Consider the following 16,854-nt stretch of genomic DNA (forward strand, 5'->3'; position numbering starts at 1 on the left):
ATGAGGCCTGAAGCCTCTGCTTTAACCTGCTTTGCAGGTTTTACTGCAGGCGGCCGGGGATCAGGAGGCTCAGGATTCCTAGTGGCTACAACAAGGCGGCCACAGCCTTGCGGAGCAATCCTTGTGGGCCGTGAGCAGGAGTCCCCAAAGCTCCCCCACCATAAACCTGGCCCTCCCCAGGGCTGGGGTTCGGACCCCACCCCTCCCCCCGGACCTGGAACACCCCCCTCCCCTGAGGATCACAACTCGGTCCCAGGGTCGTGGATTGGACCCCCGTGGATCGAGCTCCCCCCCCCCCTCCCCCCAGGGTCGGGGATCAGACCCCCCCCCCCCCCCCGGGGATCGAGCTCACCTCAACCCCAGGGTCGGGAATCGGACCCCACCCCTCCCCCCCCCGGGCCTGGAACACCCCAACCCCGCCCCCGTGGATCGAGCTCCCCCCCCCCCCCTCCCCCTAGGGTCGGGGACCGGACCCCCGGGGACCGAGCTCACCCCCTCCCCCCAGGGTCAGGGATTGGACCCCCCTCTGGGGGATTGGTCTCGCCACCTCCCCCCGCCACCATCCTGAGCCCAGCACTTACCTGGTCCTGCGGCCTCCTTCTCCAAGTTCCATGCATGACTGGAAGCCAGTCTCTCAATTAGGGAACCCGCCCCTGATGTCACACACACGCTGTGGTGTTAAACCTCCACAGCGTGCCAGGAATCCCGAGCTTCGGGATTTCCCGTCGTCTCCCCGTACCGTGCCGGTGGGACCCAGCAAAATCCAGCCCAATGTCATTGCTTGCAATACCAGACAGGGCCTCCAATCCATGAATGGGCAGTTGGTCAATGATCAAGAACTTCACATCATGCAGGGCAATGCCCACTTCTCAGGCAGTAGTCCTAATGCATTAATTTCAAGGCTGTGCTTGGCTTATTTGAGGGCGACGGCAGAGAAGAAGACCAAGGCTATCTTTTCCAGCCATGCCTAATGACATCCTTTTTGAAGCCACAGACAGAAGCAGAACATAGATACAAATCTTAGGCAGCTACCAAGATTATTACAGAACACATAATTGGCATTTTGAAACTGTGCTTCAAATGCCTTTACAGATCAATGTGCCTTATGGGGAAGTCCTGCCAAGTGTCTCCAAGATTGTTGTGGTGTGCTGCACGACTTTCCTATACATAGAAGCCTAACCATTGAAGAACAGGAGGAAGCTATCACACAACCAAGGCCAAAGCAGGATGCATACACTTAGCCACTCGCCTTCTAATAGCTGCTGCAGCCCTTTACTTGGCTGCAGCAGTGCCGGAATTCCCCCCCCCCCCCCCCCGCCCCCCTACTCATGCAGGGCACACATTCAAGCTGTAACTTACAACAAAAATCCATGGCACGCTTAAATCTTAATAGAGCTTCACACGGAAGATCATTCCCACCCAACCATGCCATATGATGCTTGTCCATTTGCTCTCACACGTGCTGCAATGCAGGTGGACACTTGGTGGACGTACGGGCTCCTGATGGTGCTCAGATTCCAAGCCGAAATACTCAATTCCAGAAGTTTTTGGCAAGAACAGCCGTGCTCCAGGTGCATAGCCCACTGCACACTGTTCCCGCAACTGGGATGCCAAACACGGAAAACCCACCCAGGCGGATCCTAGAAATCACTGTTGCCAATCATTATGTGGATACTCTCTACGCTGGCATCAAATTCCTCTCCCCATTATTTTATGAGTGCATTAAATGTTAATTGTATTTAGGTGGTGGGTAATTAATTGGGGACTCTCTTGCGTTCATACATATGGGAGCAGGCTCGGGAAGGGAAAGGAGGCTTATCTTGGGGGGATGCAGGGTATGTAATGTGTCTCTCTGTAAATAAAGGCTTGTAAGCGACTGAAGACCAGGCTCCAGTATTCTATCCTTCACCACCTGGCTATCTGACTTTTACATTAAGCATATATTTAATAACATCTATAATTTCTAGCCTTGGATGTACAAAAGTGCCCTCTGCATCTATAATATGACGAGCTAAAATACCAGTTGATATCATTAAAATTAAAGTACATTTTCTTGTATTCGCGTATCATCACATTTGTGGTTCAAATAGAGTACTCAATGTTACGCCACTGGATACCGAGTTCATCACACCTGTGAGCAGGATCTCTTCCACTGTGGGCCTCAGTCCTGGGCGTATTCTACAATCAGTGGCTTGCTGTCACGTATATGCCTTTTATTCATTTAAGAAATAGGAGCAGGAGTCGGCCATTTGGCCCCTCAATAAGATCATGGCTGATCTTCTACCTCACCTCTACTTTCCTGCACTATCCCCATATTCCTTGATTCCCTTAACATTCAAAAATCTATCGATCTCTGTCTTGAATATACTCAACAACTGAGCCTCCACAGCCCTCTGGGGTAGAGAATTCCAAAGATTCACCGCCCTCTGAGTGAAGAAATTTCTCCTCATCTCAGTCCTAAATGGCCGACCCCTTATCCTGAGACTGTGACCCCTGGTTCTAGACGCCCCAGCCAGGGGAAACATCCTCCCTCCATCTACCCTGTCAAGCCCTGTAAGAATTTTGTATGTTTCAATGAGATCACCTCTCATTCTTCTAAACTCTAGAGAATACAGGCCTAGTCTACTCAATCTGTCCTCATCGGACAATCCCCCCATCCCAGGAATCAGTCTGTGAACCTTCGTTGCACTCCCTCTATGGCAAGTATATCCTTCCTTAGGTAAGGAGACCAAAACTGTACACAATACTCCAGGTGTGGTCTCACCAGGGCCCTATATAATTGCAGCAAGACGTCTTTACTCTTATACTCAAATCCTTTTGTAATAAAGGCCAACATACCATTTGTTTTCCTAATTGCTTGCTGCACCTGCATGTTAACTTCAGTGATTCATGTACAAGGACACCCAGGTCCCTCTGAACACCAACATTTCCCAATCTCTCACCATTTAAAAAATACTCTGCTTTTCTATTTTTCTTAGCAAAGTGGATAACTTCACATTTCTCCACATTATATTCCATTTGCCATGTTCTTGCCCACTCACTGAGCCTGTCTATATCCCCTTGAAGCCTCTTTGCATCCTCCTCACAACTTAACAAATTTAACTAAGGTCAAACGAATTACCGATTGAATTAAATTGCAATTGTTTAACAAATCTGCCGGTTCACTCTTTAATTACCTGGTTTGCTTTTGCAGCTTCCACTGCCTGCAGCTGACTTCCGCCTCAGAGACCGTGCACAGCAGATCCTCACGATGGATGAAACCATTGTCGATAAATGGCTCAAGACAGCTGATCACAGCACAGAAAGAGATGATGCAGAAAAGTCAGCACTGTTTATATCTATGGTTTCTGTTCTAAGTATTCTTTTAAGATAAGTTTTCACACCCATCGTAGCTGAAAATATTAGCGATGTTCTGTGAATTCACAGCAATGGGTCACTCTAGTGACATAGCTTGTTGGCGAACAAGCTATCTGTGCCACGGAGAAGTAACAGCATAGAATCACAGAGCACAGAAGAAGGCCATTCGGCCCATCGGGCCTGTGCCGGCTTTTTAAAAGAGCCCTCCAATTAGTCCCGCTCCCCTGCTCATTCACCCTAGCTTTGTAAATTTTTCCTTTTCAATTATATATCCAATTTCCTTTTGAAAGTCACTATTGAAATCTGCTTCCACTGCCCTTTCAGGCAGCGCATTCCAGATCACAACAACTGGGTATGCACCTTTCTGTCTGTGATTTCCCATATGGTGAGTTCACTATCTCGGTGGTACCACCAGTGGAGCTACTTTGCCAATAAGGAAGAACATCTAGTTCAATCCAGGACTCACTCTCGTGCCACGCAATAGTCAGTTACCAAGCAATGGTGGCATCTAAATGTCTCTCAGTTGTTTGATGTGGGAAGTCAAAGAAGGGACACAATGCTATCTAAAAATGGAGACCCAATAAATATTTTAGAGAAGGAAAGCACTGAGTGGGAAAATGATTGATTAAATGTCCCCATTCACTGAACTGTTTTAAATAGAAGACATTGAATGATCTGCACATGCTCACTGTTATTTTCCATGTTAGCATTATTTTGATTTGTATTTTAGAGAGATTTGTTAGAAGACATCACAGTCTTAAATGAGCAACACCCTTACCGAATGTTAACACTTTTTGTCTTTCATGTGAAAGGGAAATTGGTTTAATATTTTCCTCCTCGTCCTGCCTCACTGGGAGTTTTCTGAGGAAAAGGTGAGTGGGACAGAAGCGAAGCAAATAAATCAACCTGAAGTGAAATGGATTTATTATAGTCTGACTTTGAAGTATGAGAAGAAAGAACTTGCATTTCTATAGTGCCTTTCACAAACTCAGGACATCCCAAATCGCTTTACAGCCAGTGAAGTACTTTTGAAGTGTAGTCACTGTTGTGATGTAGGAAATGCAGCAGCCAATTTGCGCACAGCAAGCTCCCACAAACCGCAGTGTCATAACGGCCACATAATCTGTTTTTAGTGATGATGGTTGAGGGATAAATATTGGCCAGGGCACTGGGAGAACTTCCCTGCTCTTCTTCGAAATAGTGCCCTGGGATCTTTTACGTCCACCTGAGAGCCTCCGTTTAACCTCCCATCCAAATGACGGCACCGCTGACAGTGCAGCACTCCCTCCGCACTGCCCTGGAGTGTCAGCCTAGATTTTTGTGCTCCAGCCTCTGGCGTGGGACTTGAACCCCACGACCTTCTGACTCAGAGACGATTGTGCTACCAACTGAACCATTGGCTGACAAAGCAACTAAAGTGTGCTGTGAAGGTCAAATTCTTAGCATGTTAATCTGATTCATCATCTTGCAGTTTCTATTAATTTTTTTACTTGGTTTTGCGAGAAGAAAAACATGTTAGCTAATAGCCTTACCAAAAAAAATACAGAACATTACAAAAATGGTGCATTGGGTAAAAACCAGATTCACTCTTACCGTCAATGGGAAACTCACGGCCGTTGATTCATGTGTTACGAGCAGTCGTTCGTAAGACGGAAAATATTTTGGACTTGGATCAGAGACGTGCTTAAATGAAGGGCTTGGAATAAAAAGAAAAAGACTTGCAACTATTCTTGACCACTGGACATCCCAAAGTGCTTTATAGCCAAGTAAGTACTTTTTTGAAGTGCAGTCACTGTTGTAATGTAGGAAACACAGCAGTCAATTTTGCACACAGCAAGTTCCCACATGCAGCAATCTGATAATGACCAGATAATCTGTTTGTGATATTGATTGAGAGATAAATGTTGGCCAGGACACTGGGGAGAACTCCCTGGCTCCTCTTCGAAATAGCACCGTGGGATCTTTTATGACCACCTGAGCGAGCAGAAGGGGCCTCGGTTTAACGTCTCATCCGAAAGATGGCACTTCCGACAGCGCAGCCCTCCCTCAGTACTGCACTGGAGTGTTAGCCTAGATTTTTGTGTTGAAGTTTCTGGGGTGGGACTTAGAGCCCAAAACCTTCTGAACCAGAGGTGAGAGTGCTGCCAACTGAGCCACAGCTGACACACAAGGTCATGTGGCAACTTTACTTGTGTTGTGAAGTATTGTGTTATAGGCGTATTAAAAGTTTTGATGTTTGCCTTATAGTGATGGAGACCAACACAAAACTGGGAGTGATCGTTTGAGTGTTGATGTGGAAGCAGCCAGGGAAATATTTGGGAAGCTTACCGCAAAGGACTGGGTTGTCAACAGGGTAAGTATTTGCACATGTTCAAATAATTCATGTTTTCACCTTGAGTACTGCGCATCCATTACACTGTGTAAAATACACATCTACATTATCCATCTTACAGCATTTAGTTTTGTTAATTTTTCACATGAAATGAAATGATTAAAATTGGAGTTATGAAGCTAGATGGAACAACCTAATACTCTAAATTTAAAGGTGGAGACTCAGCACCCAGTATCACTTTTATTAGAAAGAGAGAACTTCAACTTGAACAGCTCGTGCCCTCTCTGAGCTCATCTTGTCCATGAGACCCACCTCCTCCTCTCTCTAACCTATTCCCACAAAACTGTTGACCACCCAACTTCCCTTCCTGGCCCCCATTTAGCTGATACTGTTAACGGTTCTCTCTCCTCAGGTACTGTCCCCCTCCGCTTCAAATGTGCCGTCATTGCCCCCTCCTCAAAAAACCAACCCTTGACCCTCTCCATCCTTGCAAGTTACCGCCTCATCTCCAACCTCCCTTTCCTCTCCAAAGTCTTTGAATGTGCTGTTGCCTCCCAAATCCATGCCCATCTTTCCCGGAACTCCATGTTTGAATCCCTCCAATCAAGGAACCAATGTAGGTCAGCAAACACAGGGGTGATGGGTGAACAGGACTTGGTGCAAGTTAGGACACGGGCAGCCGAGTTTTGGATGAGCTTAAATTTATGGGGGGTGGGAGATGGGAGGCCAGCCAGGAGTGCGTTGGAATTGTCAAGTCTGGAGGTAACAAAGGCAAGGATGAGGGTTTCAGCAGCAGATGAGCTGTGGCAGGGGCAGAGATGGGCGATGTTACAGAGGTGTAAATAGGCGGTCTTAGTGATAACCCCTGCCACTGTACCGAAACGGCTCTCATCAAAGTCACAAGTGACAGCCTATGTGACTGTGGTAAGCTATCCCTCCTTGTCCTTCGCGACCTGTCTGCAGCCTTTGACATGGTTGACCACACCATCCTCTTCCAGTGCCTCTCCTCCATTGTCCAGCTGGGTGGGACTGCATACGCCTGGCTCCATTCTTATCTACCCAGTTGTAGCCAGAGAATCACCTGCAATTGCTTCTCTTCCCGCTCCCGCACCGTTTTCTCTGGTGTCCCCCAAGGATCTATCCTGGGCCCCCTCCTATTTCTCATCTACATGCTGCCCCTTTACGACATCACCCGAAAACACAGCGTCAATTTCCACATGTATGCTGACAACACCCAGCTCTACCTCACCACCACTTCTCTCGACCCCTCCAGTCTCTCTCAATTGTCAGACTGCTTGTCCGACACCAGTTCTGGATGAGCAGAAATTTCCTCCAACTAGATATTGGGAGGACCGAAGCCATTTGTCTTTGGTCCCCGCCACAAACTCCGTTCCCTAGCAACTGACTCCATCCCTCTCCATGGCAATTGTCTGAGGCTGAACCACACTGTTCGCAACCTTGGTGTCGTATTTGACCTCAAGATGAACTTCCGACCACATATCCGTGTCATCACTAAGACCGCCTATTTCCACCTCTGTAACATCGCCCATCTCCGCCCTTGCCACAGTTCATCTGCTGCTGAAACCCTCATCCATGTCTTTGTTACCTCCAGACTTGACTATTCCAACGCACTCCTGGCCGGCCTCCCATCTTCCAACCTCCATAAACTTAAGCTCATCCAAAACTCTGCTGCCCATATCCTAACTTGCACCAAGTCCTGTTCACCCATCACCCCTGTGTTCACTGACCTACATTGGTTCCTGGTTAAGCAATGCCTCGATTTTAAAATTCTCATCCTTGTTTTCAAATCCCTCCATTGACTCACCCCTCCCTATCTCTGTAACCTCCTCCAGCCCTACAACCCTCCGAGATATCTGCACTCCCCCAATTCTGGCCTGTTGCGCATCCCCCGATTTTAATCACTCCATCATTGGTGGCCATGCCTTCAGCTGCCGAGGCCCGAGGCTCTGGAATTCCCTCCCTAAACCTCTCTGCCTCTCTACCTCTCGTTCCTCCTTTAAGATGCTCCTTAAAACCTACCTCTTTGTCCAAGCTTTTGGTTATCTGCCCTAATATCTCCTTACGAGGCTCGGTGTCAAATTTTGTTTGATAACGCTCCTGTGAAGCACCTTGGGACGTTTTACGTTAAAGGCGCTCTATAAATGCATGTTGTTGTTGTTGTTTTCATGGTGCCTTTCCTGTCCTCAGGATTCCCTAAAGCCCTTTATACTTGCACTTTTTGAACTCTGCGATGGTTGTTTATTGAATTAAGGTGAATTAACTAGTTATATATTGGTTCACAATTTCAGCAAACGTCATGGATTTGCTTTACAGATAACTTCAAGCCTGGTGTCAATATTAATTCCACATCTTAAGATGTTGCGTGGTGACAAAGAAGCATTGATGATTTACTTGATTCTGCCAGAGTGCTCCGTGATGCAACAAGAGAAGAACGTGGATGATCTGGTTATTATCTATGCGGTATCCATTGCAAAGCTAGATAATGCTTCAAAAAGCACTCTGGGTAAGAGGGCGCACCGCAATCCACAATGTAGCTCTTGTGCATGTATTCAGTTAGAAAGATCGAAGTGTGGAGAAAATGAAAAGGATGGGTATCAGTACTGTAGTGCTGATCCTTTAAGGGAAGTAGGAATCTGCAATTGTCTGAAACAGTGGGGACACTTTTTGTCTTTGGCTATAAGCCAGTTCTAATTTGGTTCGCATTGTATAAGACCTCCCCCGCCCGAATCAAAAATGCAAATAACACACAATTCTCCAGCCTAAGTTAATTAGCCTAATTAAGGGCCATTGAACTGTATAAAACACTAGTTAGGCCACAGCTGGAGTACTGCGTACAGTTCTGGTTACAGGAAAGATGTGACTGCACTGGAGAGGGTCCAGAGGAGATTTACCAGGATGTTGCCAGGACTGGGGAATTTTAGCTATGAGGAAAGATTGGATAGGCTGGGGTTGTTTTCTTTGGAACAGAGGAGGCTGAGGGGAGATTTAATTGAGGTGTATAAAATGATGAGGGGCTTAGATAGAGTGGATAGGAAGGACCTATTTCTCTTAGCAGAGAGGTCAATAACCAGGGGGCAGAGATTGAAAGTAATTGGTAGAAGGATTAGAGGGGAATTGAAGAGAACTTCTTTCACCCAGAGGGTGGTGGGGGTCTGGAACTCACTGCCTGAAAGGGTGGTAGAGGCAGAAACCCTCATCGCATTTAAAAAGTACTTGGATATGCATTTGAAGAGCCGTAACCTACAGGGCTACGGACCAAGAGCTGGAAAGTGGGATTAGGCTGGAGTGCTCTTTTTCGGCCGGCACAGACACGATGGGCCGAATGGCCTCCTCCTGTGCCGTAAATTTCTATGATTCTATCATATTCAAAACTCAGACAAGGATGTTATACAAAGGCGTTCATATCCTTTAAAATCGCTAACAGTAATTTCTACGCTCATGTCTCCTGTTACTGTTCTATTGCTGATAGTGCAGTTGATTGCAGATAACATTGTGTTTCTTTTTGATAACTAGGAAAGTGTTGGTCGACCTTGAAATCATCGTATTTGAACAATCTTGTCCAGATGTTTAAGTCTGCAGTGGCAGTTCTGTTCACAGAGATCCACGCCTTGATTGTCCAATTCCCCCAGGCGGAGCATCCCCGTATTAACCTATTGCAAAGCATTTCAAAGGAAGTCCTCAGTGTTCTAGAACTATTGTACAATGTAAGTTTCAGAAAAGCCAATTATAACTAAAACACTCGTACAATTTTCTACAGTTTTCTGCATTTCTGTTTTGAGCACAGATGTTAAGATTTTTTTTCATGCCTTTCGCCCTAGGCAAATATGAAGGCACTTCATAATATCCCACAAAGCAAATTCTACATCGATGAGGTTCTCCTGTTTGATGTCCGTTTTGACCTCTTGAGATTTAGAGAATGTCAACGGTTAGCGGTAAGTTTCCGACAATATCCTTGAAAAATGCTGGACCTGGCTTACCACAGATGTTGTGCGCTTGTATGTTTAGATCACTGCTGTGCGAAAGATCTGTTTCCTTCTCATTTTTGCCTGTTTCGCTGCTCCTTTTTGGGGAGGGGTGGGGAGCGGGGATGCGGGAGAGCGGGGGTGGGTCTGTGGGATTGGCGAGGTGGGGTGGGATTGACGGGGGGGTGGTATTACGAGGGAGGGTGGTATTGCGAGTGGAGTGAGATGGCAGGGGGCAGGTCTGTGGGATGGCGAGGGAGGGTGGGATTGACAATGGGGGGTGGGATTGCGAGGGAGGGTGGGATTGCAAGTGGAGTGAGATGGCGAGGGAGGGTGGGATTGGCGAGGGGGGGTGGGATTGCGAGGGGGAGTGGAATGGCGGGGGCCGGGTTTGTGGGATGGCGAGGGAGGGTGGGATTGACAATGGGGGGTGGGATTGCGAGGGAGGGTGGGATTGCAAGTGGAGTGAGATGGCGAGGGAGGGTGGGATTGGCGAGGGGGGGTGGGATTGCGAGGGGGAGTGGAATGGCGGGGGGCGGGTTTGTGGGATGGCGAGGGAGGGTGGGATTGCGAGGGGGAGTGGGATGGCGGGGGGCGGATTGTGGGATGGCGAGGGGATGGAATGGCGGGTGGGGTGGGATTTCTTCAGTGTTTCATCATGAAGAATAGCGCAACTATTGACTTAATTCTAAAGTTACTAGATAAAAGGAGATCTAATAGAGATTTTCATGAGATAGATTGAGTAAACCTATCTCCACTGGTCAGTAATTTTAAAACCAGACGGCATAAATTTATGATCACATTACAGCAAAGGGACAGTTTAGGGAGAATATTCTAACAATGCTGGGACACATAATGCCACATCCACAATAGTTTTTGAAAGGCAAGTGGATATATATTTGGGAAGGGTAAATTTAAACAGGAATGGGAAATGGGATGGGGAATGTGACTAAGTGAGACAGAGAGTCTGTATCGGTACAATGGGCTGAATGGCCTCTTTCTGTGCTGTAAAATCCTATGAAGGAATCACTTGAGTAAAATCCTTCCCTTTTATCCAGAATGCATGTAGCACTGGGATACTGCATATCTTTATTACTGGGACACTGCACATCTTTATTACTGGGACACTGCACATCTTTATTACTGGGACACTGTACATCTTTATTACTGGGACACTGCACATCTTTATTACTGGGACACTGCACATCTTTATTACTGGGACACTGCACATCTTTATTACTGGGACACTGTACATCTTTATTACTGGGACACTGCACATCTTTATTACTGGGACACTGCACATCTTTATTACTGGGACACTGCACATCTTTATTACTGGGACACTGCACATCTTTATTACTGGGACGCTGCACATCTTTATTACTGGGACGCTGCACATCTTTATTACTGGGACACTGCACATCTTTATTACTGGGACACTGCACATCTTTATTACTGGGACGCTGCACATCTTTATTACTGGGACACTGCACATCTTTATTACTGGGACGCTGCACATCTTTATTACTGGGACACTGCACATCTTTATTACTGGGACACTGCACATCTTTATTACTGGGACACTGCACATCTTTATTACTGGGACACTGCACATCTTTATTACTGGGACACTGCACATCTTTATTACTGGGACACTGCACATCTTTATTACTGGGACACTGCACATCTTTATTACTGGGACGCTGCACATCTTTATTACTGGGACACTGCACATCTTTATTACTGGGACACTGCACATCTTTATTACTGGGACACTGCACATCTTTATTCCTTTTTATGTACCAACAGAATTGGGCAATGCATGACGAGCTTTTTCCTGCTGACTCACTCGACAGAAAAGCTTGTGTGAAACTACATCACAAAATTACTTTTAGAAAAGCAAGTACTAAGCATGAAATGTAACATCTGACCCTGCATAGTCAAAAGCCATGATATGCTAGATATCTTTTAGTAATGTTACTCGTGTGATGGAGCCTTTGGCAGCAAACAGCTAAGATGTTGATCAGTTGACTCTCAGAACCAACAATAGGACACACAGGGATAGAAACTGTTCTCGGGCCTGAAATGGTCGTGGCACGTCCAGCACAAGCCAGAGTCCAAAGGCCGGAGGCTCATCCGAAATTCGGCCACCGAATATTACAGAAAGATCCACAAACAGGCTTTATGCCCCACATTAACATATTCAAGGCACCAATGCCGGTTTTAGGCGGCTGCCCGGGACAACTGAATATCGCCCGACCCATTTTTGGGATCAGACGTATTTCAGGCACTCATGGGACGTTGTGTCCCGAACCTGGTCCTTCTTGCTGGGAAATTGGGCGCAACGGGAACCAATTTCTCCCTCACATTGTCCACCCATCACATCTGGCTTCTACAAGATTGGTTAATTGTGCTTCGCTTTTGAACGAAACAGTCATAAATATTATGCTTTTCTTATCCTACAGCCTGATGAATTGGAAAAGAAGAATGTTCCATTGCTGCTTTGCTGCTATCCATTTATCCTTAACTTGAATGCCAAGATACAGATACTTCATGAGGATTCAGTTCTTAAGAAATTGGTAAAGAATTTTGTGAATACAGGAAAAAATCAGTAATTATAATGTGATTATAAACCTCTCCGCCTCTCTTTCCTCCTTTAAGATGCTCCTTAAAACCGACCTCTTTGACCAAGGTTTTGGCCAGCTGTCCTAATATCTCCTTATATGGCTTGGTGCCACAGTTTGTCTGAGAACGCTCCTCTGAAGCGCCTTGGGATGTTTTACTGTGTTAAAGGCGTTATATAAGAACACAAGAATTAGGCGCAGGAGCAGGCCTTGTGGCTCTCCCCATATCTCTTGATTCCCCTAGAGTCCAAAAATCTATCGATCTCTGTCTTGAATACACTCAACGACTCAGCATCCGCAGCCCTCCGGGGTAGAGTGCCAAAGATTCACAACCCTCTGAGTGAAGAAATTCCACCTCATCTCAGTCTTAAGTGGCCGACCCCTTATCCTGAGACTATGCCCCCTAGTTCTAGATTCTCCAGCCTCTCTCTCCTTTTTAAGATGCTCCTTAAAACCGTCAATTCCCCTCAGAATCTTGTATGTTTCAATATAAATGCAAGTTGTTGTTGTATCAAAATCCTTCTCTTTGCTCCTCCGTCTCACTAATCTCCCCAAGTCATGCACCACTGTCCAGCCGAGAGGGCTAACACGCTGCCCCCAGACCGCCACTGTGCTATTTGCCTCAACCACTGCAGGTGGAAGAAGGTTCCACATTTTCACCACTCTCTGAATAAAGAAGTTTCTCCTGAATTCCTTATTGGATTTATGGGCAACTGTTTTATATTTATGGCCCTTAGTTTTGGACTTCCCCCGCCCACAAGAGGAAGTATCGTCATCTCACTAATGGCCAAGGATTATCTTTTAAGTGTCAGTATATTTAATGTTTTATTTAACATGATGGTAGTGTGCAATATCTTGCTCTTTTCCAATTTGTATTGGTTTAGATAGCCCACCTTGAAACTATGAATTTCATGTACCGCAACATCTTGATGGGAAACCCTGAACCTCCCAAGTATCCCACGTTCAATTTGAAGGTTAATCGCCAAGATTTGGTTGCTGATACTTTTAAAAAGCTGAAAAATATGGATGAGGGCGACCTGAAGAAAGAACTCGTGGTAAAGAAAAAATTCTCTTTAGCACTAGAACTATTATTATGTATGGATTCAGCTGTTTTGGGTATGGTCGTGTAGTGGCTATGTTATTGGTCTAGTAATCTTGAGAACTATGAGTTCATAATTCCACCAGTTTGAGAATTTGAATTCAATTTAAAATATCTGGAAATGAAGAAATTAGAGCCAGACCTTTCAGGAGTGAAATTAGAAAACACTTCTACACACAAAGGCTGGTAGAAGTTTGGAACTGTCTTCCGCAAACGGCAGTTGATGCTGGATCAATAGTTAATTTTAAACCTGAGATTGTTAGATTTTTGTTAACCAAAGGTATTAAGGGATATGGGCCAAAGGCGGATAGATGGAGTTAGGTCGCAGATCAGTCATGATCTCATTGAATGGTGGAACAGGCCCGAGGGGCTGAATGGCCTACTCCTGTTCCTATGAAACTGCGACCATATAAAGAAACAGTAAAAAGTGATCATGAAGTTGTCAGATTGTCATAAAAACCCAACCCACCAACGTCATTTAAGGAAGGAAACCTGCCGTCCTTACCCGGTCTGGCCTATAATTGACTCTCGTCCCATGCCAACATGATAACCGGCCACTCAGTTGTTTTAAATAAAACACTACCAGTGATTCAAGAAGAAGGCCCACCACCATCTTCTCAATGCAAGGTGATGGAGGGATTGGATTATGATGAGCGATTATGTAAGTTGGTTATGTTCTCATTGGTTATGTTGAGAGGACATGTGATTGCTTTTTTTATGTAATAAATGCCGACCTTGACCGACCCACATCCTGAGAATGAATTTTAATTAAAATCCTTATAGGAGTTGGAAATACAGCAGTCTGCACTCCTAATGGGGAGCCTCTCTTTTGATGGGACTGTGGCTTAGAGATAGGGTCACAACACTTGTTGCGCCGATTCTCCAACCCACAGTCCCACTGAGCGAGGCTTCCCACTGTGAGTGCAGGATCACTGAATAAAAAAATGTAAAAGTCACTAGTGCGACCGCACTTACCATACTGTGTAAAGTCCTGGTCGCCGCAGTACAAAAAAGGATATCGAAAGGATAGAAAAGTTGGCAGCCAGAATGATTGAGGGGGATGGAGGGATTGGATTATGATGAGCGATTACGTAAATTGGTTATGTTCTCATTGCTTATGTTGAGAGGGGATATGATTGCTGTTTATAGGATTGTAAAGGGACTGGATAATGTCAACCTTGACAAGCTGTTTCACCTTGTCCAGAACAGTAGAACCAGAGGACACGATCTGCGTTTGAAGGGGGGTAAATTCAAAACTAATCTGGAAACAATATTTCAGTGAGCGAGTGGTCAATCTATGGAGCAAGCTCCCTAGGGAGATGGTGGAAGCAGGTAGTATTGATTCATTCAGATGCAAATTAGGTACATATCTTTAAGAAAATAACATTTTGGGATCCAGTATATGTGAATAATTTGAGACATGACGTGTGGTGAGTGTAGCGTGCTTGGGAGGAACAGGTGACTTTAGACTTGTGGTTCCCAAAGCTCTCCACCACTGAGGGTTTTCCTCTCATGTCTGGGTCTGTTGTAGACTAATTGATAGAGATTGATTGCCATGATTGGTCAACCACTCCATTACCGTTGTATCGAGCGGCTACCAGGATGGTAGAAGGCGAACTAGGTGGACCTTTTTCATCTAGCAATTCCTATGTTGCTATGTATGTCTCTCGTTTTGACGATTTCAGAAAAGTAAATGTGTAACCATGTTTGCAATATTTCTATCTCTTTAGGTGAAGTTTGATGGAGAGCCAGGCATGGATCTAGGAGCTGTAAGACAGGAATTCTTCCTTTCTGTTTTTAAAGAGTTGATTCAACCAGAGTCTGGAATGTTTATTTATTTTGACGACTTCAGAACAATCTGGTTTCCCTCTAAGGTGAGACATAGTAACTTGTTTGTTTAAGAAAAACCGTGTGCCAGCACACACAGATGGGACTAACATACTCCAGATATTGCGAAATAATCTTAGAATAGTGGCTGCTTCTGAGCTCCAACCCAAGTGCGTTCTAATCGGCAAAGCTTTCCTCACCAAAAGTGACAAATGCTGGCCTTGCCGGTGACACCCGCATCATGTGAATGAATAAAAAAATAAGATTTGTAACATAAAATTAGTAAATGTACCAGAAAATTATTAAACTTAGCTAAACAGTAGCGTTTAAAATGTGTCTACCAATATTTTCATTGGTGGGTCAGTGCCTCTCTGAGGAGCCTACGGCTTGACAATGGCAATATTTTATACCTATAGCAATCAACAGATGCATTGTTATATTCTGTTGTCTTCTTCATTATAGATCTCAGCGCCCACTGAAAACTACTTCCTGCTTGGAATATTGTGTGGCCTTGTTGTGTATAACTTCAGTGTGGTCTACATCCCCTTCCCACTTGCACTGTTTAAGAAGCTACTGAACGTGAAGCCCACTTTGGAGGAGCTGAAGGAGCTGGACCCTGAGAAGTAAGTTGTTAATTCTGCGGCAAGTTGTTTGGAGACAGATTTTATGCTGTTGCAGTTCACCTCTTTCTTTAATGAAATATCTAGTGCAATGTGGGAAAGCATTGGTACACTGGAAAGAATGGGCAACAGAAATAGGAGGAAGACCAGGTCCCAAGGTGAAAAGATACTGCGATCAGTTTACAAGTCCCAGATCAGCTGCAAACCATTTGATCCTTAAACTTTGTCCAAAGACTTCTGGAGGAGAGCTAAGCTTTTTTTCCAATGTTGGGCTCTCTACATTCACCTGTATAAATATTGCAAAGTTACTGAATATCGTTTTTGCTGAAAATTTATCGCAAATCCATTGAAGTGTAGCATTTAAACAGCTAAATCGGGCACAAGACTTCTCCCAAAAAAGCTTGACTCCAGAAAAGTTATTGCCCCCAGTTGTCTAGGTGGTAAAGTTCTCAAACTCTTGCTTCAGGAACTAGCCCTGGTCCATCTGTTTCATGTCAAGTGGATCTATGGCAGTGTCGGTTTCCCTTGTGCCTCTTTCAAGTGGCCATTCTTCACGTGGAACGATAAGACAGAGGTCGATGAGCTACAGGCCCATGAGGACCATCACAGCTGAGCCTAGTTGTCTTCATACAGCATCTGTACACATGCATATCAAGCATGGGGTCACTGAACAGCGATCAGGTGCAGGAGACCTGGCTAGTTTTCAGTTACTCTTTCCCTCTGACTTGCTTTTGCCTGAACTGCTATTCCTCTGACCTTTCCTAGGATACTCCCATAGTTTGCATCTTTGACCTTTTTTGATCCGATTTTCTGGGACAGTAACTTTGAGAGAATATAAGAACATAAGAAATAAGAGCAGGAGTAGGCCTTACAGCCCCTCGCGCCTGCTCCGCCATTCAATAAGATCACGGCTGATCATCGACCTCAACTCCACTTTCCCACCCAATCTCCATATCCCTTGATTCCCCTAGAGTCCAAAAATCTATCTATCTCAGCCTTGAATCTACTCAAA

The 16,854-nt window shown here is 45.4% G+C and overlaps 1 protein-coding gene across 1 annotated transcript in view; it reads left to right on the top strand.

Moving 5' to 3' along the window:
• LOC147122559 (putative E3 ubiquitin-protein ligase HERC4) overlaps positions 1-16,854 on the top strand; it is a 63,898-nt gene that overhangs the window by 21,970 nt on the left and 25,074 nt on the right. The window contains exons 9-18 of the mRNA XM_086006743.1: positions 3,194-3,321; positions 4,170-4,229; positions 5,605-5,710; positions 8,024-8,213; positions 9,224-9,414; positions 9,529-9,642; positions 12,138-12,251; positions 13,181-13,351; positions 15,126-15,269; positions 15,685-15,845. Of these exons, the coding sequence (XP_085862869.1) occupies positions 3,194-3,321; positions 4,170-4,229; positions 5,605-5,710; positions 8,024-8,213; positions 9,224-9,414; positions 9,529-9,642; positions 12,138-12,251; positions 13,181-13,351; positions 15,126-15,269; positions 15,685-15,845 (1,379 nt within the window). The remainder of the gene's footprint in view (positions 1-3,193; positions 3,322-4,169; positions 4,230-5,604; positions 5,711-8,023; positions 8,214-9,223; positions 9,415-9,528; positions 9,643-12,137; positions 12,252-13,180; positions 13,352-15,125; positions 15,270-15,684; positions 15,846-16,854) is intronic.

Source organism: Somniosus microcephalus, chromosome 2 (genome assembly GCF_052327205.1).
Source record: "Somniosus microcephalus isolate GS21.2 chromosome 2, FLI_Smic_1.0, whole genome shotgun sequence".
NCBI classification, from domain to species: domain Eukaryota; kingdom Metazoa; phylum Chordata; class Chondrichthyes; order Squaliformes; family Somniosidae; genus Somniosus; species Somniosus microcephalus.